Source organism: Saccopteryx bilineata, chromosome 9, assembly GCF_036850765.1.
Source record: "Saccopteryx bilineata isolate mSacBil1 chromosome 9, mSacBil1_pri_phased_curated, whole genome shotgun sequence".
Classification (NCBI taxonomy): domain Eukaryota; kingdom Metazoa; phylum Chordata; class Mammalia; order Chiroptera; family Emballonuridae; genus Saccopteryx; species Saccopteryx bilineata.
Genome location: NC_089498.1, coordinates 8796837 through 8822578, shown reverse-complemented (window position 1 = coordinate 8822578; position 25742 = coordinate 8796837). Strand labels below are relative to the sequence as shown.

Genomic DNA, 25742 nt, shown 5'->3' with positions numbered 1-25742 from the left:
GACCCCGGGGTTTCGAACCTGAGTCCTCAGCTTCCGGGCTGAGGCTCAATCCACTGCACCACCACTAGTCAGGCTAGATAACTATCAATATTAAGATCAGCAAGCAACTCCAGCTTCTTTCACACATTACCTTACTTAATTTTAATCCTCCTTTGATGTATTATTATCCCAATGTAATAAATGAGAAAAGTGAAGTTCAGAGCAGTTAAGCGACTTGGCCAAAGTCATATGCCTAATAGATGGCAGGGCCTGAGATATTTTCGACTAAAACTAGTGGTCTTTACATTGCAGTATATAGCTCTTGTAGAGTTATTTGGAAGTGTTCACTAAACAGTAAGAGGCCATTCTATTAAAAGAAAAAAAGAATAATTTACTTTAGAAGCAAAATAAATGCTTATAATGTGCCACTTCGATCCTCTTTCAAAAATAGAAAGCCAAATAGATAGATATACTTCCACTGAAGTATGTCTGATTTAACTAAAATTAATCTTGAATGACAGTCACTATACTCGAAAGTGTTTAAAGTTTTAAGATACAAAGGGAACATCCATCCATTTACAGACATGAAGATCAAAGTTTTAAACATTTAATTTCTTTACAAAGAGGCATTACTACATCATCTTCCTCCTCTGCCCTCACACCCTTCTTCAACCAGACACTCAACTGTCATCACTCTAACCACCACCCATGCTGCTTAGCCTGGCACCCAACCTGCCTCCGTGGTAGAGGACAATGGTCTCAGTGCATACCAGTTAGCTGTGCAAAAATTACACTATTTGAAATCCAAAGTAAAGACACTGGTTCTTAACCTGTGGTGGCGTAGTGGATAAAGCGTCGACCTGGAACACTGAGGTTGCCGGTTCAAAACCCTGCACTTGCCTGGTCAAGGCACATATGGGAGTTGATGATTCCTGCTCCTCCCCACTTTCTTTCTCTCTCTCTCTCTCACTCTCTCTCCTCTCTAAAATGAATTAAAAAAAAAGACATTGGTGATGTGGAGAAGAAAACATCAACCCCCCACCCCAACAGACCACACAGGACAAATGTACACATAGCCTATCTTGTTCTTTGATCACGAACTTCAGCAAAGAGGAAGTCCAAAGAGTGTGCGCAACTGTTAATGGTAAAAGCAATGCTTTACAAGAAAAAGGAAAGGAAAGGAAACTTCCCTTTTGTATGTAGCCATTTTTAATAGTGGACAAACGTCTGTGCTACCTCTCATCCTTGAATCGAGAAGTGGTAGGGTGAAGACTTGAGTCAAGACCAAATTCTCTTAAACACCTGCAGGTCGGAACCGGCATTATCCCTCATTCTTGATTGCAACTTCCTACCCTGATGCCCTGCTCAGCTACATCATCCCCAGCTAGATCGCTCAGCTAGACCTGGACTCTCTGCCTTCACATTCACTCTTCCTATCCCCTTCTTCCCTAACGCAAATGATAGATAGATAGATAGATAGATAGATAGATAGATAGATAGATAAAATAAAAATAAAAGTAAAAAAAGACTTCCTCAAACCCACTCTTATGTGGAAATCCGCCTCCCCCTACGTTCTCACCAACTCAAATTGAAGTTCTCATAGATCCATTCCCCCTTCTCAGCATGGAATGTTTCCTCTGCCTCCTCCTGGTTAGGACCTTGGTCTCAGACTCACACGTTCTCTGCACCTTCTCTTCTCACCCCCGCCCTCTCCGGACCATCCTTCATGTGCCCTCCATCCTCGGACCCTCCCCTCTTCCCCTGGCAGACTCGTGGCCCCTGCACAAGCCCTGCCTCTCAGATCTACACCTCTTTCTTCCCCAGATCTTTGCCTCCCAGATTCACGCCTCCCTCGTCACACCTCCGGCACCCTCGGATCATCGCACCTCCCAGATCCCCGCCGCTCCCCGGGACCTGCCTCCTCCCCCTGACCCGCGCCCCTCACCTGGATGCGCCTCGCCGCGCCCAACCGCGTCTGCTGCACGAACGGGTTGGGCACGGGCGGCGGGAAGAAGGACGCCTGGCGGGGCACCATCGGCGGCCGCAGCCCCGCGCTCCCGACGCCCGCGTCCGGCACCGTGGCCGCCACGGCCGCCGCCTCGGAGCAACGGCTCATGGCGCGCGGGGCCTCGGTCCCGGCAGAGGGGACTCGCGCGCAACGAAAGCCGAGATCGAGCCGGTGCCGCACGGGAGTCCCGGCCCGAAGTGCGCAGGCGCCGGAGTTACTTGAGGCTCTCCGGTCGCGCCCCGCCCTCTGGCTCGGAACGCTCCCAGGCACCGGCCCCGCCCCGTGAGCGCTAACCGCACCTTCTTAGGTATCTGGTTCACGCTCTCGGGTGATAGAGCTCTGCCCCCTCGGAAGCGTGTGCTTCTCTTTAAAAGCAACGCACCCAGAGTGAGAGTCTGGGACGGGTCCCCGGCCTAGGGGTCAGGCAGACCTGGACTTCCAATCGCTCTCACCGGCTCTGTGATGTTGGCCAAATCACTATTTCCACGACCCTGTTGCTCCCTTCTGTAAAATGGGGATCCACAGAACTTAAACGGAACCTGAATCCAGCAGTCGGAGGGGGTAACCCTGGGCTTGTGCTATCGCGTTACTATATCCAGGGTGGGTTTTAGGTACGTATCTGATTTCTGGTGCACGTTTTGCTTTTGTTTAAACCTGTCTGCAACTGGGCGCTTGCTGAGCAGTTAGAACTGAAAGCCTTTTGGCTATTAAAAGAAATTGATACCGGGAGTGGAATCTGTCCCACTGAAAACATGCTGACAGTGGCAATACTGAGCTACTATTAGAAGAAGGTAAAAACAACTGCTGCCCTCCATACTGTGTGAGGAACCTGGTCCCCGAAAGGGAAATGACTTGGCCTGTGGTCCGTTTCACTCTGAGGAAGTTCAAGGGCCTCTCTCGACCTAAATGGGTGGTCGAGGGGAGAGAAAGCTTTACCCAGAATCTGAGACCGACTGAGACCACCCTCAGTGGCTGAAAGCCAGATAAAGACGGTCAATAACTTATTCTTGCTGATCAACTGCTCACAACCTGAGTCTGGCCCCTGGGACAGCAGCTTCTGCAAATGTACCCCAGAATCTTTCAACCCTACCAGATAGACATGTGGCTGATGCTTAGGCTCTCTGAGCTTCTATTCTCACCTAGAAATGGAAAAAGAACAATTTCTACCCTATAGGATTGTAGCAACAATTGGAAATAATGCATGGTCCCGTTCAGGAAATGGCACCTTGTAGGCAAGATGTTGTAGAGCCGCTGAATTTTCTCCGTGTGACAGAGAACCTTAGTAACAGCACACTACAGCCGTGACACAAGCTTCCCCAGCCTCAGGGGTCTTCATGCAGGTGCTGGCAGACCCTTGTGGCTCTAGCTGGATACCTGCGCAGAAAGCTGTCTCTCCAGGACCCTCAAGGACCTGAGCCAGTGGACAGGCCACAGCAGGAGAAAAGATTGCTCCAGGCCCACCGATGTCACCTCCAGAGTCCCATCCAGCCTTTATCCTCTTCTCCACCTGCCCCACCAGGGCAGTCCTGGAGCAATAGGACTATCAGAGCCAGAGGGAGCCTCTGAAACACTCTCGGGCCTTAAATTGTTATTTTGCAGCCACTGTGGAATTTCTATGAAGAGGATTTAGGGCTGGCATTCTGGTGAGAAGGGGGAGTGAGGAGCTTACCCATGCAGGGAAGCTGTGCTTAGAAAGCAAGCCAACATTTCTCCCCTTGCTGGGTTTGCTTAGGGTGGCTTTTCAGGAAGGAGGATGGGTAATAACTGCTGATGAAAGTTCTGGGCTCAGGGCTCAAGCTCTACCTCTAGGCTATCTCTGGCCTCGACTTGTGTTGCAAACTAACAGCTTTGGTACCTGGGGCAAATCACATTTCTCTGGGCCTCAGTTTCCTCAACAGTGGCTAATTACAACCATCCCCTCTCTCGGTGGTTGTAAAGGTTCCCTAAAAGGATGCATGCCCAGCACCTGGCATATTGTTAATGAAGAAACGGAGACTTGGAGAGGAAGGGAACCTTGCACAAGATCCTGAAATTACTGTCACAGACTCACTCACTGCCGCTTCAGGTCTCTTTCCACGGGACACAGGGACTCCAGCTCCCACGCTCTAAGGATCTCTTGCCGTTTATTTTGGCTGCTCTGTCCTGGCCAGCAAATGTCACCTGTGCCCTTCAGGGAGCAGAGGTCCACACTGTGTAAGTTTCCTCTGCTGTCTGCGGCTGGGGCCCCTCTCTAGGCGCTGGAAAAACAGAGGCCAACACTGTCACTCAGTTGGTGTCTTTATTCATACCTGTTGACATTTCCCATGGGGAATTGTTGAAGGGCGAGGAGGGGAGCGCTGAGCGGGGAGCCACGGCTTGGTCTTCCTCCAGCCAGTGGAGGAAGCGACAGGGTACATTTATACTAAACAGAGTGAACAAGGGAACCATCGCTAGGTGGGTGGGCTGAGATGCATCATGTAGTGACTTCAGACGGCCTGAGTCCTTGTCAGGAAATGCAGTTCCAAAGTGGGGGAAAAAAAAAAAGAAAAGAAACAATCGAAAGAAAAAACCAAAGTGCGTACAAAGCAAACCACTAAGGTAGGGAAGGTTCTAAGGCAGCCAGCAGTGAGAAGCCAGGTGTCTGGGTGGCCTCCTGGCCGTGCCGTGGGGCCTCCAGTGCCCTCTTGAGACAGTCTCTGTTGGCTCCGAGGGTGCTGCAAGCCACAGAAGGTTGTGGAGGGAGAAGAGCCCGAAGTGTGGCAGCACCAGGGCGGCCCGTGGCCGGGCCGCAATGAGGATATCAAAGCATCTCTTTGGGGTGGTTCTGGAGAGCCGGTGGGGATGGAGGGGTAAGGGGCGCCTGGGAGGGGTAGAGTCAGCACCTTTCCTTGAGCACAGGGCACAGCCACTCTCTGGAACCTTGAATTACCAGGTGGCGGTGAGAAGGCTGCTTGACCAACCACAGGGCCGGAGGCTGGCAGCCCCCCAACCCCGGGGCCTTCCCTGGGGCTCGGGGCCGGGCGTGCGAACAGCAATGGAGACTCCGGCCTTTGGGAGCGGCGGCTGGCTCAGCAGCCCAGCCAGTCGGATTTGATGCTTCCAAACTTCACGTTCTTCAGGCTCTGGTTCTCCAGCTTCAGGTAATACATGCCCTTGAAGAAGTAGCTGTGACCTGGAGAGAGGAAGAAGAGAGGCTGTGTCACTCTCAGACACTCCGGCATGCCGAAGGTTCTGGGGACCTTTGAAAGCCTGCCCGCTGCAGGGAAGAAGCTTCTAAACCCCAGAGAGGACCCCCCTCTGAGGCCGGAGACAGGAGAGCCGCTGAGGAAATAGGCTCTGGAGTCTCTGTTTTCTTCATCTCTGTGAGGGGGGTAAAGATACCATCCCCTTAGGGCTTGTGGTGAGGATGGAGTTCGACAATACATGCGACTCTTAATATAAATAACAGAGGAAATAATAATAGGACTCTGCTGGGCAGTCACCAAAGTCAGCGCTTTCCTCCTACCGGAGCCGGCAGACCGGAGGCTGCTCCTCCTACCCGCCCACCCACGGGTTTAATTTGGCATCATACAAGTGTTTTGTTTTCTTTTCTTTTGAATTCTGAGTAAGTTGCCACCGTGTAAACATCTGGACGTCTCACAAGAAAATACAGACTTTTTTTGTTGTTGATTTTGCTTCCTTTTTAAAAAAGAGTTAAGACTATCCAGCAACACCGGACCCTGTTCTTGCAGGACAGCAATCATCAGAAGCGGAGAAGCACCTGTCCCTGTAAATAAGCCATCCGCGCTGGTTCGCCACAGACCCTGCCACTCCCGACTGTCTGCCTTGCCCAATTCACTCATTTGTGCTACTGGCCTGGCCACTCTGGGCTTCGGAATTCGGGACTGCTGACATACTGTCGTTTACTTTCTTTAAAATCCTGGCACACAGTAGGTGCTCAATAGTTGTTTATTCCTGAAGATCTCATTCAGCAAGGGACCGGGGCAAAGTGAGTCCCATGGGGAGCTCTGCCACATCGGCAAGAAGGCACGACAAAGTTTGTCCTATCTCAAATGGAGCTGTCCTTCTGCTAATGAGAGGCGGTGACGAGGCCTCCTGTGGAACCCAGAAGGGCCTGGATCAAGCCCTCGGATGAATGCAGGGCACGGAGCCCATGTTCCCGGGTCCCCGCAGGCCTCCCGCCCACCCCCTCCCTGGCTCCAGGCCCTGCAGCTGTGAGGGGCCTTTCTGGGCCTTACTGCCTGGAGCCTGCTGAGTGAGCAGAGGTCAGGGGTCTGGACGCCTTCCCAGCACTAGGCTGAAGGGGCTGGTTTGTTCTCCCCAGCATCACAAGCCTCCCTGCACAATGAGGGAATGTGTGTCGTGCAGGACCCAGGCCCTGCCTGGATGGGGGCGGGGAGTCCTAGAAAGCGGCCAGCGGCCTGGGCAGCTCACCACCACCCTGCAGGTCCACCACGGCGTCCAGGTTATCGGGGACAGCATTCCAGGCGTCTTCGATGAGCTTGGGGAAGCCGGGGTCCATTTTCTTCTTCACCTCATTGTATCTGCATAGAACCGGACACGGTGAACCACTGGGGGCCCCCTACAGGCCAGCGCTCCCTGGACCTGGGTGGGAGGGCCCAGCTGACGGCTCCTGGGTGGGCCTGAGACTAGCCCTCAGGGAGGTCACCAGCTGGGAGGAAGGACGCGTTGTCAGAACTGGGTCTGAATCCAAGCTCCACCACTGACGAATTCTGTGACCATCGCAGCCCCGTAAGAACAACCTTGTGATTACTGCTAATGTGTAAGCAGGGTGCTAACCACTTTCCGTTTACTTTCCTGGTCAATCCTTAGGACAATCCTATGACACAGTTCTTACCGTAATAGCTGTTCCACAGACCAGCGGCTTAGAAAAGGCACCCACTTCTAACTGGCAGTCCAACCCAGGCCCCTCTGGCTCTGGGGGTGAACGTTATTCTCTGAGCCCCAGTACTACTGGCGGGAAGAGGAGGTTATATTAAATTTAATGCATTAATTAATGTACCCATGCAATAGTGACACATGCAGAGTGCCTGTCTTTATCTGGCCCTTGGCAGATTATTTGGGAAATATTAGAGTTCCTTTACAAACTGATCCCCACCGCAACATGACGAGCACGACACTAGGAGTCCAGGAACGGGTCCCACCCCCACGGCTCGGACGAACTGCATCTTTTTCACCTGTCAGGTGGAGAGGACAGGGAACATCCCGGGAGAGAACCTCTGCTGGGACAGCGAGGTTACAATGCAAGGTAGGACGTGAGTCCCAACCCTGTTAGTCACAGGGTGCACCTCCTGTCACCTCAGTTGTTCTGGGCCTTGCCTTTAATCGGAGTAAATACCTTGAGGGTTTAGTTGCTATATCCTTCTTCCTGGCTAGCAACTCCTCTGTCTTTTTTCATTTTTGGAGAACTATTCAAACGCTGGGGTCATTTTGATTCCTTCACTTCTCTGCTTACGCTCAACCTATTCTCGATACTCTATAAATATTTCATGAGATCCCACTAGCTGCCTGTGGATAATGCAGTAAACAAGAGCATCTTGCCTTTGTGGTGCAAATTTTCTGGGCAGATCCCTGAAGGGATGGTGACAGCCACACATTCCTCTAAGGTGCCTCATAGCTAGTGAGTCTCCCCCCTCCCCCCCCCAGCCAGCCTAACCACTGAACTACCTGCTCCACTGATGCCAACAACAGCTTCCCCACCGAGCTCCCTTCTGCAAGGGTCCTTCCTCCTCTCTGCCCAGCACTCTGAGAACTGCCAGAAAAGCCTTCCTTAATCCCACCCCCATCATAAAACTTCTTGCAAAACCTAAGAAGCTTCCTCACGACCTGGGGTACCAAAGCCAAAGCTCAACGTCCCAGCGCTCCGCCTGTGTCACCGCACCTCCATTCTCCAAAGTGATGATGGCTCAGAGCTAGGTGTCCTTGAACTTGCCCCTCACAGCTTTCTCACTCTCCCCACAGAGGTCAAGGTGGGCAGGAATCAACCCCATTTTACAGATGAGGAAACTGAGGCTCAGAGAAGTGACCCAATTTGCTTCCATGTTCTCTTCCTCCAGGAAGAACACAACATCATGGCATCGTAAGATGCTCTGAAGGGGGCCCACACCTCTTCACTTTCTTCTCTGTCCCCAAAGTCTCCTCCAAAGTGTCCCTGCTCACTGGTACAATGTTTTGAAAGGTTCTCTGTGACACTCCGTACTTCCCCTCTGTGGCAGGACAGCAGGTGGCTGCGTTCAGCAGGTATTAGGTACATCGACATCTATGGCCTAGCTTTTCCATGGGTGTATCCTCGAGGCACACCAGCCTCAGTTTCCACACCTGGAAAATGGGGCTAGTAATAGTACCTACCGCAAATGAGAACTATGGGTGAAATGCCAGCCTCCGCCTGGCATGCAGTAGAGGGCCCATCGTAAGAACTAGTATTTTATTCAAAGGCGTGTATGACTCTTGCCGTCCTGTGAGCTCTACAAAGTGGGAGTGACTCTTACGTGCCCGCTGCCTGCCAGCACCTAGCTAAGCGGCTGGCACATAGGAGATATTGAATAGATAGTTGAGGGCCTGGTGGAAGCTTCCAGAAGCAGAACCTGAGCACTCCCTGGCACGAAGGAGAGATACCCAGGCTGGAAGCAGCTACTCGCCCTCTGTCCCTCTGGGGCTCGCTCTCCTTCTCCAGTAAGGGGGTCTCTGGGGCCCCCACAGACTCTGCTCCAGGGCCACCTCTCCTGGGAAAGAGAACTGTGTCTTCCAGAAACCCTGCCCGGAGCCTGAGACGCCCTTGAGCTCTGCCCCTTTTAAGGACCTTGACTTTGGAGGGTGGGCTTATCGCGGGGAAGGACCGGGAGGCAGACAACCACTGGAAACCTAGCAAACTGCACTCACAGCCCAAGTGACAGCATGCGCGTGCCGACGAGCACGCACACTCACGTTCACACGTGGACACATCGGTTCCTCCGTGTCTACAGACACACGGTGCGTGGGAGAATGATCAGGAAAGCCCTTCCAACACCAGGATTCAAAGACACGAGGGTTCCATGATCCGAAGATCCACGTTTGCGACTCCATGCCCCTCCCTGCCCTCATTCCACATTGGGAGGTTCAGAGCGGCCACCACGCCAAGCTACCATTCCCAGGACATGTGTGTGCCAGGGAGTGTTCAGAGCCCGTGGGCAGAAAGCCGCTCCGCTCCGTGGTTTTCTGACTGACTGTGTTCTTTTTTGGAAGCCTGAGATATCAATCAGCTTCAGTTGCTAAGTGTCTTCGTAATAGGTCTGGAATTCCACCCTGACAGGGCAGCCCGGGACAGAAGCAGCTGGGGGCGGGGTGGTGGGAGGGGAAAGTGGGAGAAGGCAGGATCGTTTCAGCAATGACAGACCCCGGGCCCGCGGCCACAGAGGAACGTGGGCGGCTGAAGACAGCCAGCCACCCCCGTACCAACCGCCTCTTCCCAGTGACCAAGTGTCCCTTAGGGTCCAATGGAGAAGCATGGGGTTAGAGGACAGGAAAGGCAGGCATGACCCTGGCTCTCTGGCCAACAACGCACCTTGGACCACAGTTTCCTTATCTGGGAAATCGGAAAAGTTTTAACCAAACTGAAAGTGCTTCTCACTGACCGTGTTCTAGATATAGGGCCCCTGACCCTTAGCCCTGACCATGGCCGCTCAGGATTAGATAACCTGCAGCAGAGGGCTACAGGCTTCCATGCTGGCCCCTGCCGGCCTGCGCCCACAGCCCCTGGGCCCGGTGCAGCCAGGCCAGAGCGTGAACAACACCACGTCTTCTGGGAGCCAGAATCCCGGGGTCCGAATCCAAAAATGCCACTACCTGGCTGTGTGACTTTCAGCTACATACTTAACCTCTCTGAACCCAAGTGTCCTCGTCCACAAAAGGGGAATAATACTCATAATACCCATCTTGTAAAGCCCTTGGAATAGGGTCTGCACATAATGTCAGCAGGAGAAGAGCTATGATCTTTATTTTTTTACCCTCTTCTCCAGTGAGTCACCCCACATTGTGGAGCTCCAGACCAGACCAGACCAGCCGCGGGCCCAGTCAAGACTTCCAAGAAGGGGAAGGAGATCCTAACCAGAATTGTACCAATAGTGTGCACAGGGGTGGGTCATCCTTTGATGACTTCTCAAAGGGGCCACAGCCCTGGCAGGGTAGAGAGACCAGAGAGGGGGCACCCATGGCCCACCAGCCTCCGAATTTGACCCAGGCAGCACGGAGCCGCAGGGTGACTTCTCTCTGTCCACGCAGCGGCTCTGCGGCCCTCCTTACCTCCAGAACTTGTTTCCCGCGAAGATGTACGTCTTCTTGTTCTTGCTCCAGTTAAAGGCGGCATCCACGCGTTCGACGTCGGGGGGCAGCCCCAGGCTGGTCAGCGGCTTGGGATAGCCTGGCTCCAGGGTGCTGGCCGAATAAACCCAGTATTCATTCCCTGGGGTAGAAGCAAAGAGTGTGCTGGTGACTGTTGCCAAAATGCCCCCCGCCAGCCTGTTCCTCCCATCGTGTGTCTGCCAGGGACCCCGCTGTGGCCATTCTCCACAGGGACCCAGTCCGTGCTCCTCGGGACTCAGAGGCCAGATCAGGGTTCACAGAGATGGTTTTCCAGTCGGTTATAGAAGGTGCCTGGCCAAGGAGGTGAGTGAGGGAGGGGTCCAGCCCTCACTCCACTCACCAAGCCATTCCCACAAGTGCCAGGCCCACCAGGAAGAGGCACCTTCTACTAAGTTGCACAAAGGTGACCTGGAAACCAGCAGCACTGCCCTGGCCACAGCCCACACTCACTCTGGGACAAAGGAGGTGGGAGCTGGCTGGTGGAACATGCAGCCAGTGCCCCTAGCTCAGACCAGGGCAGGGACCCTGACGGTCCTCCCTCCCTCATCACAGCATATAACAGCTGGTTTTGTGTCCCCCCCCCCCGGTTAAGGAGCTCTACGAGGGGCAGGAGGTGGGATTCCTGGCCCATGGCAGGTGCTCAAATCGATGTTGGCTAAGCAGGGCTCCCCAAACGTCAGCCACGTGACCCTTTCCTGATAATTTTTACCACTTACAGAAAATCTGTATACAATTATTTACTTAATATTTTGCTTTCAAGGCATTCACTTTGAAATCTTTAGGAATTAAGTTTATTTTAAAAAGTAAAAAGGAAAGCAAATGGTATTTTCTTTTTAATTTTAACTAAAACGCTTGCTTGCCAAAGGCTTCACCTGACATTAGACACCAGCACTAAACTGCAATTTTCCTTCTAGAGAAGAAATCGGAAGCACTGAAGAAGAATGGGAGGCAGGGAATCGTTCCCTCTGTGGCCCAGGGCTATTTGATGCTGGTGACTGAGTTCATCTCCCCGGTGAGTCCCACGCTTTCGGAAATGATGGTTGGAAGCACGGGTTCCCGAGGCAGAGGGGGCACCCACGGGTGCACAGGATCCGTGGTGCAGGGCCCGCGGAGCCGAGGGCCCGGCAGGACTTTCCCACACACCTGCAAAGAACACAGCCTTCTCCTCCTGCGGGGCCTCATACACGGCATCGATCTTTTCCGGAAGCTCAGGCCAGAAGGTGGCCACCAGCAGGGGCCCCATGGGCTTCTCCCCCGGTGTCACGGTGCGCCATATGAACCTGCAGAGAGGAAGGGGACACAGGAGACCACACCTTCAGACACTCTGCAGCTGTCCACACGTGTCTCCCCAACCCCATTCAGAAACATCCCAGCAATGGCGCCTGGAGAATGGGACGCAAGATCAAAGGAAGGTTGAAGACAGATCAGAGTGGGCAGAGCCCCCGCTGCCGGATGCCAGGGCTAGAAGCAACCTCTTTGCTCTACCTTTTGCTCCCTCCTCCAGGAAGCCTTCCTTAACTGCCTCTGTCCACACTGTATTCCCCTTCCTCTGAGCCTCTCAAGAATCAACACTGAGTACCTGGAATATACTGGAATAGTAGTTTGATTGTTGTTTTTGTTTTAATATCTTAGCTCTCCTACTAGATTAGAAGCCAACTGAGGTAAGAGCTAATGGTACTCAAAAATATTTCCTGAATTGTAATGCAACAGATTTGCACACATTGGCAAGAGTAAGAGTATCATTTATTGAGGGCCTACTTCGTGCCAGCACTTCAATTTGCCTTATAAACTGTACTCCTCACAATAGTATAATATGCATTCTTGGTGGTCCACCCAGCATTTACTATTGATTCATATTCCCTATCTTCCTTCTTCACGGAGCTCCCAAATTTATGGTCCATCCTTCCCCGCAGGTGGACCCAACCTCCATGCTGATCAATTTCAGCCGGTGGTTAACTGCTGGTCCACAGCTCAGTACTGGTCCACCAGAAATTTCGTACTGGTCCACAAAGAAGTTAACCATCCTGATGATTGTATGAAGATGATAAAGTCTATAATCACTGGTTTAAGCCACTGGTTCTCAAAATGTGACGATCTCTAGGCCACTACCTAGGAACTCATTAGAAATGTGAATTATTGGGCCCCACCCAAGACCTATGTCTCAGACTCGCTGGGCGTGGGGTCCGGCAATCTGTTCCTAATACTGTCTGCCGGCCTCCAGGGGGGGCAGGACAGTTGGATGGGTCTCAGCCCTTGGTCAGCTGAGTGGAGGCCTTTACCACATGAAGGCTACCTCCTCCCTCTACCTGGTGGTTACTTGCTCCCTGTACTGAGGACAGTCTGGCCATTGGAGGTCAAGGCCATTCCAGGAGAAGGCCTGTGGAAACCTGGACTGTTGTCTCCAGTTCTGGCCTGTTACCATGTGACTTCCCAGTACCACCCCCTAGAGGAGGTGCCGGGCTTGGCCACGTGATTTGTTTCAGTTGATGGCATGTTCTCAGACTTGATGTGAGTGGAGGCTTTCGCCGTGCTTGTGCGGTTTGATTGGGCGAGAAGCCACTAATCCCAGGAGAATGAGCGGCAGCGGAGCATGCCAACCCCAAACTGCAGCTGGAAGCCAGCACATCCAGTCGACCCCCAGACTAGGAGAAAGCAGAAGTGTCTGCCGTGGTAAGCCCCTGAGATCTGGAGGTCATTTGACACGCACCAAAAACTATACAGGCCACTCTACGAAGCATGCGGTGGGGTCCCTCTGAGAGGGGTGGGCACGGGAATAACGGGGCAGAGCGCAGACAAGAAGCGAGCTCCTGCACTCACCGGTCCTTGAAGAAGAAGATCTCCCCACGGATCTGAGAGACGCCGTCAAAGATGATGTCCTGCGTGCAGATCTCAGGAGTGACGGGTCCCAGCGTCGGGGTCGGGCCAGTGCCCGTGTCAATGTCACTGTCCGGAGAGGGCCCTGGGGGAAGACACCGGACCTCAGACTCTCCCCAGCTCCGGGGTTCTCCCCACCAGGCTGAGTCCCCAGCGCTGGCCACCCAACCTGCTACTGATCAGAAGCGATACTATTCGGGCCTGAGCCTCAGCCCGGGCAGGGGAGGCAGACGGTGCCTGGGCGTAGGCAGAGGGGAGTGGAGAGAACCCAGAATCCCCTGGGCCTGAGCCTCAGCCCGGGCAGGGGAGGCAGACGGTGCCTGGGCGTAGGCAGAGGGGAGTGGAGAGAACCCAGAATCCCCCGGCCCTTCGCACTTCAGGATGCTCTTCTCGGTGTCACCTGAATCAGTCCCCACCCATCCAGGGAGGTAGGCATCAACACCCCCATTCCACAGGTGCGGAGACTGAGTCCAGAGAGGTCGAGACCGCTCCGTCTCTTACAGCTGGTGAGAACCCGGTGCCTCTCACTCCACCACACACAGGTTCTTTCCAAGTTCACTGTCCCCCCAGCTTCTTGGCTCAAGCTCCACTTTCACTACTGGGGCGTGGTCCAGGCACCACCGGAACCATTATATATACATCTACTTTTCCTAAAAACTGGACTGTTAAAACTCTAGCCTCATTGCAAACACTAATAGTCATTGGTCTCAGGTCCTAGTTGTATTGTTCTTTTTACGCATGAAAGTGAAAGAATCATTATGGAAACTAGAAACCTACACCCTGGATCATGAGGTCATCATGCATGCGGGGAGCCTCTACCCCACATTTAGCTAATTCTACTGGATTCTAAACCTAACTCGGTTGCTGCCACCTGATGACCTTGGGCCAGGAAGGTTAGCTTTCTCGCCTCTCAGTTTCCTTGCCACATGATGGAGAGCCCTCTTCTGCCCTGTCTGTGCTGGACAGCCAAGAGGGGCGTGAGCCTGACCAGGCCGTGGCGCAGTGGATAGAGCGTCGGACTGGGATGCGGAGGACCCAGGTTCGAGACCCCGAGGTCACCAGCTTGAGCGTGGGCTCATCTGGCTTGAGCAAAAAGCTCACCAGCTTGGACCCAAGGTCGCTGGCTTGAGCAAGGGGTTACTCAGTCTGCTGAAGGCCCATGGTCAAGGCACATATGAGAAAGCAATCAATGAACAACTAAGGTGTCACAACAAAAAACTGATGATTGATGCTTCTCATCTCTCTCCGTTCCTGTCTGTCTGTCCCTCTCTATCTCTCTCACTGACTCTCTGTCTCTGTTAAAAAAAAAAAGAGGGGCGTGAATACTGATGTTTATTTGAAAAGGAAAGGGACTGTCCTAGGGTCCCTTTGGAGTATCCTGAGGAGGTCAACACATGTGGCTGCTGCCCTTGTCCCCTGCAATCTTGGGGAGATAGGACCTTGCTGGTCTACCCCCTGGACCTCCGCCCAGGCTGCATGGCCTCCCAGAGCCCCACTTCCCGCCCCAGCCCCCAGCCCCCAGCCGGGGCTCACCGTAGAGGTCCTGGATGCCCTTAACGTCATCCTGGGACAGGCGGAAGTTCTTGGTGTAGGTGTAAATCGGGGCCATCAGGGCTCCGGGGTCCTGCGAGTGCTCCAGCCCCATCGCGTGGCCAAACTCGTGGGCTGCCACCAGGAACAGGCTGTACCCTGGGGGCCGGAGGGCAGGGAGGGGTGCCGACAGGCAGGGAGAGAGTCGGGCGAGGAGTCAGACCCTGGCCTCAGTCACGGAGACACCTGAGGACACCCCACGGTGGGACAGAGGGCCCTGGGAGAGGCGCGGGCGGATGCTCCCTTCTCCTGGGAGTTCTGGGATTGACAAACTATGCCTGTGTCTCTCATGCAGGGCCAGCCAAAGTCTCCTGGTCCTTCCAGGGCAGGCTGCACGTGTGCTTTAAAGAAGAAAAAAACGAGGCATCTACAAATCCTCTATTTAAAAGTCCCATTTGTTAGAACGTTGTGCTTCCTGGCTTTTTGTGTTTCTCTATAGAGACGGGGCGGGGAGGGGGGGGACACAAACCTGCTCCACAGAACCTCCAAACAGGTAAGAGAGTGAGGACAGGCTGGCCGCGAGGGTCCGCCACTCCTGCCCCTGCCCCAGGGACAGCAGCAAAAGCCATCCCCACCTAAAGTGGCTGCCCAGGCTCAGCCACAGATCAAGGGCCAGCCCTATGTCACACTTGTTGTGGGCTGAAGTGCATCCTCCCAGAAAGATATGGTCAAGTCCTAACCCCAAGTACTGGTGACGGTGACCCTATCTGGAAACAAGGTCTTTGCAGATAAATTAAAATGTGAAGTCATACAGGAATAGGGTGGCCCCTTAATCCAATATGACCAGTGTCCTTATAAGAAAAGATACAGAGACAGAATAGAGGAAAGGCCACGTCACGACAGGGCAGGAGTGGGGGGGGGGGGCAAGAGGAAACGTGGCCCAGCCGACGCCCTGACTGTAGACTTCGAACGTCCAGTAGCAGAAGAGAGTGCATTTCTTTTCCTTTTTTTTTTTTTTTTTTTTTAAGTGGGAGGCAGGGAGACAGAGAGACAGACTCCTGCACGTGCTTCGACTGGGATCCACCCAGCAAGCCTCCTAGAGGGTGATGTTCTGCCCATCTGGGGCCGCTGCTCCACTGCTTGGCAACCAAGCTATTTCAGCACCTGAGGCAGAGACCACGGAGCCATCCTCAGGAGAGCACATGTCTGTTGTGGGAAGCCCCCTGGTTTGGGGTACTCCACTAGGAAACAAACATACAGCCCTGTGCACCACGCCAGCCTAGAGCCCTCACCCATTCTGGCAGATGGCAAATCCCACCTTTACGTAAAAGCCGGAACGGATCAGGTAGAATCAGGGTATGTCCTAGCACAGCATTTGAGGGTGATGAGAAAAACCCCTTTGGCCAGCCTCTGTCAGTTGGCCTTCTCCGAGTCCCATCGCATTGTGAGTCAACAGGTAGAATACAGCAACGTAAAGAGAGGATGGCCTACTTCTGGCCGGCCTGGGCCAGCCCTATCACCTGGCCACCTTGGGCCATCAGCGAGTCCAATGACCCTAAGCCATATGGATTCAAGTGGACAGGAGCACCCTGCTCACTGCACTGACCACACAGTAAGGTCCTGGCCTGTCTCCTGGTCGCTCTCCCACCCCAGGCTGTGAGTCTGGGGGGGGGGCAGAGAGCTGCTCCCCCACCCCCGGATGTGTCCTCAGCACCCCCATTCACAACTTGGCAAAGGATGGTGGTACTACCGGCATGGGGGGGATGCTGGGGGGCATTCTGTGCTACATGGAGGAGGAATGGGAGCAAGGACCAGCCCTGCTGTTTCCCCTGTTCTCTGCCCACCCAGCGCCTTGGAGACAGCCGTCTGCTGGAGTGGGAATGCCTGGTGGGGGAATGTGAGCCCAGCACTGTGACAATTTTGGGTAGCCTCAGGGGAAGCGGCTACGGGGGTGGGTGGGGTCGGCCTGGATGGGCGTGGCCTAAGCAGGGACCCGGCGTCCACCAAGAACGGGCAGCGTTTCTATTGTGGGCGGGTCTAGAGTGGGCAGGGTCCCCACCGTGGATGGGCAGAGTTTCAGGCAGGTAAGTGGAAGGCATTGTCGGGGCCTGAGGTGGTGGGGACTTAAGAGGGTTCTGGCCAGGTGTGTCGGGGGGTGCCCGGTGTCCCTGCCCAACGGCGGGGCCTTGTACCTTGGTCGGGGCAGAAGCCCCACTCGCGGTCCTCGTCGAAGCTGGACGTGGTGGAACACCACATCTTCCCATCGCTGCGGCCCTCGCTGGTGCACCGCTCGTGCTTTTTGCCCAGGAAGGTGAAGGGGAAGACGCAGGGGGCTCCTTTCGAGTTCCCGCCGACGGTGGACATGGCTGCGGAGTTAGGGACATGGGTCAGGGGCTGCGAGGAGATCGCGCCCACCACCAGGAGGGACAATGACATGACGGGGAGAGTGACCAACCAGTGACTGAGCGCTCGCTGGATCAAGTGCTGGAGACGCATCTCATGCCCCGCCCACAAGGACCCCGTGCGGTGGGACCCCATGTTTTAGCCCGTTTCACGGGCAGGGACACCGCAGCTCAGACAGATGAAGGAACTTGTCTGAGCAGATACTGCTCGGAAGGGTTCGGGCTTCCAACCCAGAGCTGTAACTGGGCTCCGTGGGTAGGGACCGAGGGACCAGACGCAGAGGAGGCTGGGCGGAATGGTGGTGCCCACACGCTCCCCCAGCCCGCCAGCTCCATCACAGAGGGGCCTATGGAAGGCCTGTCGGTCCTCCTCCAGAGGCAGGTGCTCAGTGAGTGCCTGGGGGAGGCTGGGCGGAGATGGAGGTGCCCACACGCTCCCCCAGCCCGCCAGCTCCATCACAGAGGGGCCTATGGAAGGCCTGTTGGTCCTCCTCCAGAGGCAGGTGCTCAGTGAGTGCCTGGGAGAGGCTGGGAGGGAGCACGGGAGGGGGGAAGGAGGGAGGAAGGAAAAGGAGGTTTCTTACAGAAAATGAAAGACAGGGAAGAGAGACCGCAAGATCGGACAGAGGAAAAGGAAAACAGCTGTGCGGGAGGCAGACGGAGTGTGGGTCATTCAGAGCGGGTCCTGGGGGGCCTGGCGGCACCAATTCGGCTGAACTGGCTGTCGGTCCCCAACGTCTGTTCTGATTTCGGTGCCCCTGCCATCTGGCGGCCAAGTGTTCTGCCCTGCACCCCGTCCCGGGGAGCGGAGGGCGGGCTCCTGAGGGTTTTCTATAGAGGGCAGGGGGAGGCGGCGACACGCACCGGTCTCGGGGCAGAAGCCGTACTTCTTGTCGCGGTCGTAGTCCTCCGTGGTGCTGCACCAGCGGTAGCCGTCGCTGCGGCCCTCGGTGGTGCAGCTGTCGTAGGACGTGCCCTGGAAGCGGAACGGGAACTTGCAGGGCTGTCCGTCGGCGTTGCCACCCAGGGTGAACAGGGCTAGGGGTGGGGAGAGAGGGGGTACGAATGTGAGAGCCCCCCTCCAATCAGCACACTGGAAAATCAGCCGGGCACCCGCATGGGCAGAGCTGGCTGGCCACCAGCCTTCTGTTCCGGTTCACACCAGTGAGGTTACAGCATTACTGAAATATTTAAAATCACTGGTACTGGTTGGTAAATTACTGCTTCTTTAAGCTCCTGGTCAGCCCCATCCTTCCCTGGGACCTGATGATCCTTCCCCCAATAAACTGGTGAACTCATGGCACACAACAGGCTCTCCCAGGAACCCTGCCCCAGCCCCAAGGTCACTGTACACCCTGCCTCGTCGATGCCCACACCGTGCAGGGTGCTAAATAGATCATCCATGGTCAGCAGGAACACGAGAGTCTCAGTGTGACAGACAGGGAAATTGAGGCCCTGAGCAAGCTGGTCTCAATGGCTCATGGCCACATAAATGAAAGAACTGAGAGATGTAACTGAGAGCTACAGAACACACAAATCTCAGTCTCTCTTGCTCACTTATACACACACACACACACACACACACACACAAGAGAGAGAGAGAGAGAGAGAGAGAGAGAAAGCTTTGCCTCCTTTCAACCCCAGGCATTTTGCTGGCTTTGCTATGGCCCCTGCAGCAGACAGGGGAAGGCAAGGAGAATGGAGGGGGGACAGGCATCTTCGGGGACCTTTTACTAAGACCCCAGCCTCCCGCTCAGACCTCCCCAAGGAGGGGCCAAAACTGGAGAATTTGGAAAGAGAAGGGGATTCCGGATCTGGGCGTATCTGTCCTGGGTTCTTCTCCTGCTCCCTGCTCCCTTTGCCCTCACCCAACCCAAAGCTACAAAATGGTGTCTCTGCAATTGCCAACTAGCAAAACCACAAGCACGTAACAAGGACCATCTGTGCGCCATGGCGCCAGAGGTGACCTCACCAGCCCCTGTTAACTCCACCACGACCAGAATGGAGCCCGATTCCCCAGCCCCCCAATGGCAGGACTCAGGTCCCTTATCCACTGATCCCCTCTCCCCAATCAAGGGAAGGTTGCACCTTCTCCTGCAACGCCAGAGACGATGGGGCGAAGGGAAGAGGCATCCCTAAGCCCAGAAGACTTGGTGGCTTCCAAGTGGGGAAAGGCCAAGAGTTATTAACCGCCACACCTCTGACTTCCCATCAGCTGCATGTCTACCACCCAGAAAGCGCTATCTCCCTTCAGATCCTGCCCCCTCCCCAGCAAAGATGAAGAGGAACAGACACTGACTCAGCGGTCAGGAGGGGCTGAGTAACCAGAACCTCTGCCCCAAGACCCAGCCACGTGCGTGGTGCGCGTACTTGCATCGGCTAAACACCAAGTAAGTGGCGACCGTCCAATGCAGGGAAAAACCCTCCCCAAACTTATGAATTGCAGCTGTTTTCACTTCTACCATCAAAGCATTCTCTTCCAAGCACAAGGGTTGATACATGGGAGGGTTAACGTCACTTGAATCCCTACTGGGAAATGCAGGATACATAAAATATGTCTATTTAAAGTTTCTGGTGTATTAATGGCTTGAACTCTTACTTAATACAAAGTGTCGTGTAAGCTTTGGTACTAAAAGCATAAACAGAAACACAATTAACTTGCGATTTGTTTCTTTTCCTCTGTCAAGAGGGCTGGTGGTCAGTGCTCAACTGCACCTAACGTTACAGCCAAAAAGACAAAGGCATAGAGAGACCCAGGGCTCTCTGGGGTGTGGGAGAAAGAGGTATTTAGGAAAAGCATTTGGATTTTCTCCCGGTTTTCTGGCAGAACCTCCAGAATCACCAGATAGGATGACTTAACTGACTACGAGGTCAGGCGCACTGTTCTTTCCTGATTTCTGATTATGCAGTGTGTCAAGAGTATTTATTAAAAGATTGACCGTGTATGTCAATACCCTCACCCCTTAAAAAACTGTCCCTCTAGATGGCTTCAAAATATCCGAGAATTTTGTTTTCAGCACTGACACACACACACACACACACACACACACACACACACATATTGAGTCAAGACACACCGATGCAGACACAAGCAAAAACAGACAAAGGATGAAGAGGGGCAGATGGAGCAGTCCTCAGACACACACACACACACACACACACACAAGTATAACTGGCATCAGAACGAGGAGTAGTGGCTGAAATTCCAGGAGTCGGTGTCCCCAAGCCAGGCTGAATACCAGCCCTGGAGTCTGAGTCTCACCCCCTGCCCATCCCACTGTTAGACTTCTGATCTGGTCCCAAGCTTCTCCTCATGACCTGAGCCGCCCCCTCCCTCGGCCTGACCAGAGGGTACGAAGTGGTTCTAGAAAGAACCACTGGGCATAGTAACAGTTCTAAGTTCATTCTGAGAATAGGTAAGGAAAAATAATTAGCACCTCAAACCTGTAATTTCACCAATATTATTGCTAATAGCGAGACTTAAAACAGAATTGACTTACTGAAAGCATTAGGTAAATAATTATGCAGGTGGGGTTGGAAGGAAGTGGGGAGAATGCTGGTTGACCAGCAGTACAAGGCCTGGAGAGTGTAGATGACCGGAGACAGCAGGGAGCCTGGGACGCCTAGGGGCTGGATTGGACTCACCTTCGTGGGGGCAGAAGCCGTATTTGCCATCCTTGTCAAAGTTGTAGGTCGTGGAACACCAGAGGAAGCCATCGCTGCGGCCCGTGTCAGTACAGCTGGTGTACTCCTTGCCGTTGAACATGAAGGGGAACTTGCAGTACTCCCCGTCCGCATTCCCGTACTTCACACGGACCACTGAGGGGTGACACGGGGTGAGGCAAACCTCTCCTGGCTCTTCTTTAGAAACCAGAAGTCTATGTGGCTCCCCTCCCCTCCCACCTCTCTCTCTCCCATCAGAGCAGTTGGAAGTGCCCATAGTTGCTGGGGAAAGCAGAGTCCTTGTTGCTAGGTTACAGGGAAACATGCAGAGGATGCCTGGGCATCTGCATGGTCACTTTCTTACCTTGCCCTTCTCCCAGGGTCCACAGCTCATCGTCGTCAAAGTGGGAGTCTCCCCCAACACCAGGACCCGGGGCGAAGGCATGAGCTAGGAGCCCATCCTTGCCATCAAAGGGGTATCCGTCTCCATGCTCTGAAACACACTGAGTCTCAGCTGCTTGCTGGCCCAGCTGGGCCGACACCCAGCCGCATCCCCTCCGCAGCTAGGGCCCTTCTACCCAGCTGGCCTCTGTCCCCTTCCCTGTCTTATTGGGATTATCAAGACTGGGACACAGCAAGTCAGTGGAGAGCTGGCAACTTGATCATCAGCACCTTAAGGTCCACACTACTGCCTCAAGTCTATTACCAACACTCACAATAACCCCATGCTTACTTGGCTGCCCAGGCTCATGCCACCCACCCACGTATCTCCATTCTTCCTTGTGTGTGCCATGTGCCCACAATGTCTACCCCACCCACCTTTATGTCTCTACAATGGCCAGTGTGCACACCACCAACCCACATGGCGTCACTGACCCTGGGTTCTTATCCACTTACTCTGCTGTCTACCCTGCTCCATTCCTTCTGACCCACCCCGGTTTCGAGAGCTCCACAGTGTCTACCAAAGTTATGGCACAGAACTGTCTGCGATGACGGACACATTCTTTGTGCTATCCACTGCAACAACAACTAGCCCCATATGGCTACTGGCCACTTGAAATGAATCTGAATTTCAATTTTATTTAATTGCAACTAATTTAAATGTAAACAGCCCCATGTCTCTAGGTGCTACTATGTTGGACAGTGCAGGAAGACCATTTGCTTCCAGGTCCACACTGCCTCCGGGGTACACCCTGTCCACGCCACCTGCCCTCTCACCCACGTGGCTCTTCAGTGTCTGCTCCCACCTGTGCCACGTCAGCGTCCACACCGCCTACTCTCCTTGCTCAGCTGCCCTCAGGACCCTGTGCCTCTCTAATGGCCAGATCGCCCCTACCCACCCACCCCGTCTCTACAGTAATGCCCTCTGGTCCCAATCCTGCCTACCCCAGCGGCCAAAGTTGATCATGATGTCGGCCTCTCCATCATGCAGACGAGAAAACCGTAGAGGGGTCACTTTACTCCAGACTTGGAAGGCACGAGCGAAGGCATCATCCACCGTCTCAGGGTCGAGATCAGGCGTGTAGCCAATGATCCTGAAGGTGGGAGAAATGGATGCGAGTGTGTGTGTGCATGCACAAAGGAACGAGTATCCACCTGCACATGAGTGTGTATGCATGTGTGCAAGGACAGTGCATGTTCACAGCGGTTCAAGTGTGTCTAGTGTGTGCATAGCATGAGTTGAGCGTGCATGAGTGTGCACATGTGAGTTGTACGCATATGCAGGTATACACGTGTGCTTGCTGAGCGCAGCTCACTGGAAGAACAGCCCTCCCAGAATGCCTTGAGGTCCCGTGCAGTCTGAGACCAGCCAGCACCTTCAGGCCTTGTCCCTGGACTCTCATCCCTCACTGTGGCTGGGGGGACACACAGGAGCATAAACAGTGCCAATAGGATGGACGCTAGGCAGAGATCGGACCCTTGGAATCCAGCAGGAGCCACACAGAACAGAGCTCTCAGCCCCATCAACAACCAGTTATAACAACTCTATAATGTAACATAAACCCAATCAGCATCGAGCCAAGTTCCCTCCACCTGCCCCAGTGACCCTGTCTAATAATAACAGCGACTAACAGTAACTGTTACTACACGCTAGACACTGTGAAAGCTCTTTATTCACGGGCTATAGCTTAGTTTGTAGTCAGCCTGTGTAGAAGATTTAAGTTTTAAGCCCATTTTGTAGTTTGGAAAGCCGAGGCTCAGGGCACTGAAAAATAAGTAGCCTGCTGCCTCACAGCTAGTAAGTGTGAGATTAAAGTCCAGGTTGGTCTGACTCCAGTTTCTAAGAACTTTGTACGCAAACTCCTTAAGATGCTAAACCCTCATAAAATACCTCCCGGGCCCCAGGAGTGGGGAGAGGCCCATGGAGACTCCGAGTCCCAGTGCCGAAAGGCTCTGCTGTCCCCACCCCGCCTCTGCACCTGTACGTGATCTGGTTCTTGTCCCACTTGGGCTTGCGCGGGAAGAAGTTGTAGTTGGCCACGTCGGGGTTGCCGCAGCGTGGCTTCCGCATGGTCAGGATGGTGCGCTTGTCAAGGACCCCCGTCTCAGGGAGCCCGAAGAACTTCTGCATCTTCTTCAGCGTGTCCTTCAGCACAAACAGGTTGCACTTCTCCTTGGGGCAGCCGTAATAGGTGTTCAGGTATTGCTGGAAGAAGTGGACAGCAGAGGTGAGCAGTCACATTAGGGTGGCACCGTCCTGACCATAGCACGCTGCAGTACCTAGCCCCAGCCCGGCCCCATAGCTCAGACAGGACAGAATCCTGGGACCCAAGGGCACTGGGGGAAGTCTTGAGTTGCGAAACCAATTTTGACACCCACTAGCTGAGTGGCATGATAGCGTAGAGATCACAGCTACCCTGCACTGGGTGCTAACTATAGCCCGGGCACTGAGGTTGGCATGAAACCCTAATGCTTACGGTAACTCTATAATGTAGTTATAATGACTATCCCCGCGGTACAGAGAAAGAAACTAAAGCACAGAGATGTTATATAACTTGCCAAAGATTGCACAGCTCACAAATGGCAAAGCTGGATTGAGACCCATGCAATCTGGCTCCAGTCATGCCCAGAACTGATCTTCCCTCTAATCAACAGTATCATCAACATGCCAGCCAGCTCCAGACCTGTGAGAAAGAACAGTCGCCCCCTAAAAATGTCAGATCTCTCAACCCATTTATCCAGATGGGACAGAGGCTTAGAAGCTGGAAAAATAGTGGGCGGAGGGTGTCACATCCTGGGAAGGGGTTCCCAAGGTGACTAGTCAACACGAGAGTCCTGTTTGGGGCAGGCTGGGGACCAGGCTAAAGGAGAATAGGGAATTTCCGGGGCAGGCGGTGGAGGCTAAAGCAATAAGGGTGCAGATTTTTTGTAGACTATAAAGAATATGTTGAGGGGTCCCCCAGCTCGAGGCGTCGACAGGGTGAGGAATGGTGCCCCTCCGCGGTGGCTCCCAGCCGGCTTGTACCACGCTTGTGACCAGGGAGCCCCTCCAGTCAGGCGGCGCGCTCTTAAGAACAACATCTGAGCCGCAGCTCGGAGTTCCGCCAGGAGGGAGGGCTTGCTGGCGACTCTCCCACCCACAGGGCTCCTCCGCCCCCGCCCCACGCGCCCGGCCTTCTGCGCCTGCCCCTCTCTCCGACCCCGCCAGCCACCTCTCTCCTGTCCTCGTATCCCTTTGCAGAAGTTCGAAGAAACTTTCCGAAATTCAATCCCTTGACCCTTCCGGCCACTTTGTCCACTTGGCTAGGTAAAACAGATGCTCTCTTGGCTTGCCTCCTGCCCCAAATATTTGCCCAAAGGTCCCCTCCAGCGGTTTGTTCGAGGCCCTTTACCAGATGTGTGCCAAAAGTTCCCAGAAGTTTGCCAAGCCCCATTTGGCCCGGAGTTCCCAAACGAATGAATGCAAGAGTTTACTCAAAGTGTGTGCCACAGGAGAGCCCCGTTCCAAAGTGTGGCAGGAGTTGAAAAAGATGCTCTACCGTTTGCAAAAAGGACCCTTTTAGGCCTTTTGCCAAAGGAATACCAAGAAGCTTGCCAAAGGCCTCGTTAGCCAACCCCCAGATGTGTCCAAAAGTTGTTTACAAAGCCGCCCGCTTGCCAAATCCTTCAGATACTAGACAATGTCCCTGTTATTTACAAGAAGCCCTTTCCAGCTGTTGCCAAAGTACCCCCTTACCCTCCCCTGTGTGTTTCTCGCCCCCCCCCCCCGCTGTGTCCGGAAAGTTTCCAAATTGTTTATCAAAGGCTTTCTCCACGCACTAAAGCACCCCTCGGTTTCCAAAACAGATCCCACCTCCAGCTGGCCAAAGACTCCCCGCTAAGCTGTTTACTGAAGCCTCACCCAAACGTTGTTTGCCCAACCCCCGGGATAGGGAGGAGATGCGGTGGGGAGACCCCTTCCCCCAACCTCTGGCTACGAAGTTTGTTTAAACCTGGTTCTTTGAGGGGCGCGGAGCAACTCACCACAGCCACCTCTTTGTCCGATTTGGGGGCGACATCACCAGGGAACTTGATGATGGGCGATGGCGCGGCGGCGGCGCGGCCCAGCAGGCAGCCCAGGACGCAGAGCGCCCGCAAGGGGCCAGCGAGCGCGCCCCGGACCACCAGCGCCTCGGTCATTGCGCCCCGGGCCCCGCGCGTCGCCACGGGGGTCGCTGGCTCCGTGCGTGTGGCCGCGTCGCCGCCTGGCTGGCGATTGCTCCGCCGCACAGCCTTGCTCTCCAAAGAGCCACTCGAATCGGTGGCTTTGGCTTTGCCCGGCTCACCGGCGCATGGTCCGGCCCCGCTCCCCAGCCCGCGCCGCCGCCGATGCCGGTGCTGGCCAGTCCTGGAGTCCCTTTGTATGTTTAAAGCCCCAGATGCGCAGCCTCCAGCCACCGCCGGAGGAAGTCTGGATGCAACGGAAACAAGGGAGGGCAGCCGCCAGATGTGGCCGGCTGGGCGGGGAG

General features: G+C 54.4%; 2 protein-coding genes across 2 annotated transcripts in view; both read right to left on the bottom strand.

Annotated features, from left to right (window-relative positions):
* Positions 1–2180, bottom strand: part of LPCAT2 (lysophosphatidylcholine acyltransferase 2) — a 62084-nt gene extending 59904 nt beyond the window's left edge. The window contains exon 1 of the mRNA XM_066243202.1: positions 1925–2180. Within this exon, the coding sequence (XP_066099299.1) occupies positions 1925–2095 (171 nt within the window). The 5' untranslated portion in view covers positions 2096–2180. The remainder of the gene's footprint in view (positions 1–1924) is intronic.
* A 2071-nt stretch (positions 2181–4251) lies between these two features.
* Positions 4252–25710, bottom strand: MMP2 (matrix metallopeptidase 2). Its single transcript, XM_066242927.1, has 13 exons — positions 25258–25710; positions 23214–23440; positions 22180–22328; positions 21158–21286; positions 20776–20949; positions 17995–18168; positions 16921–17094; positions 14732–14887; positions 13142–13283; positions 11468–11604; positions 10265–10424; positions 6401–6510; positions 4252–5138 (listed from the first exon to the last, which is right to left on the bottom strand). Exons 1-13 carry the CDS (start codon positions 25411–25413, stop codon positions 5035–5037), a joined length of 1992 nt encoding a protein of 663 aa, XP_066099024.1. The 5' UTR covers positions 25414–25710; the 3' UTR covers positions 4252–5034.
* Positions 25711–25742: the final 32 nt, after the last annotated feature.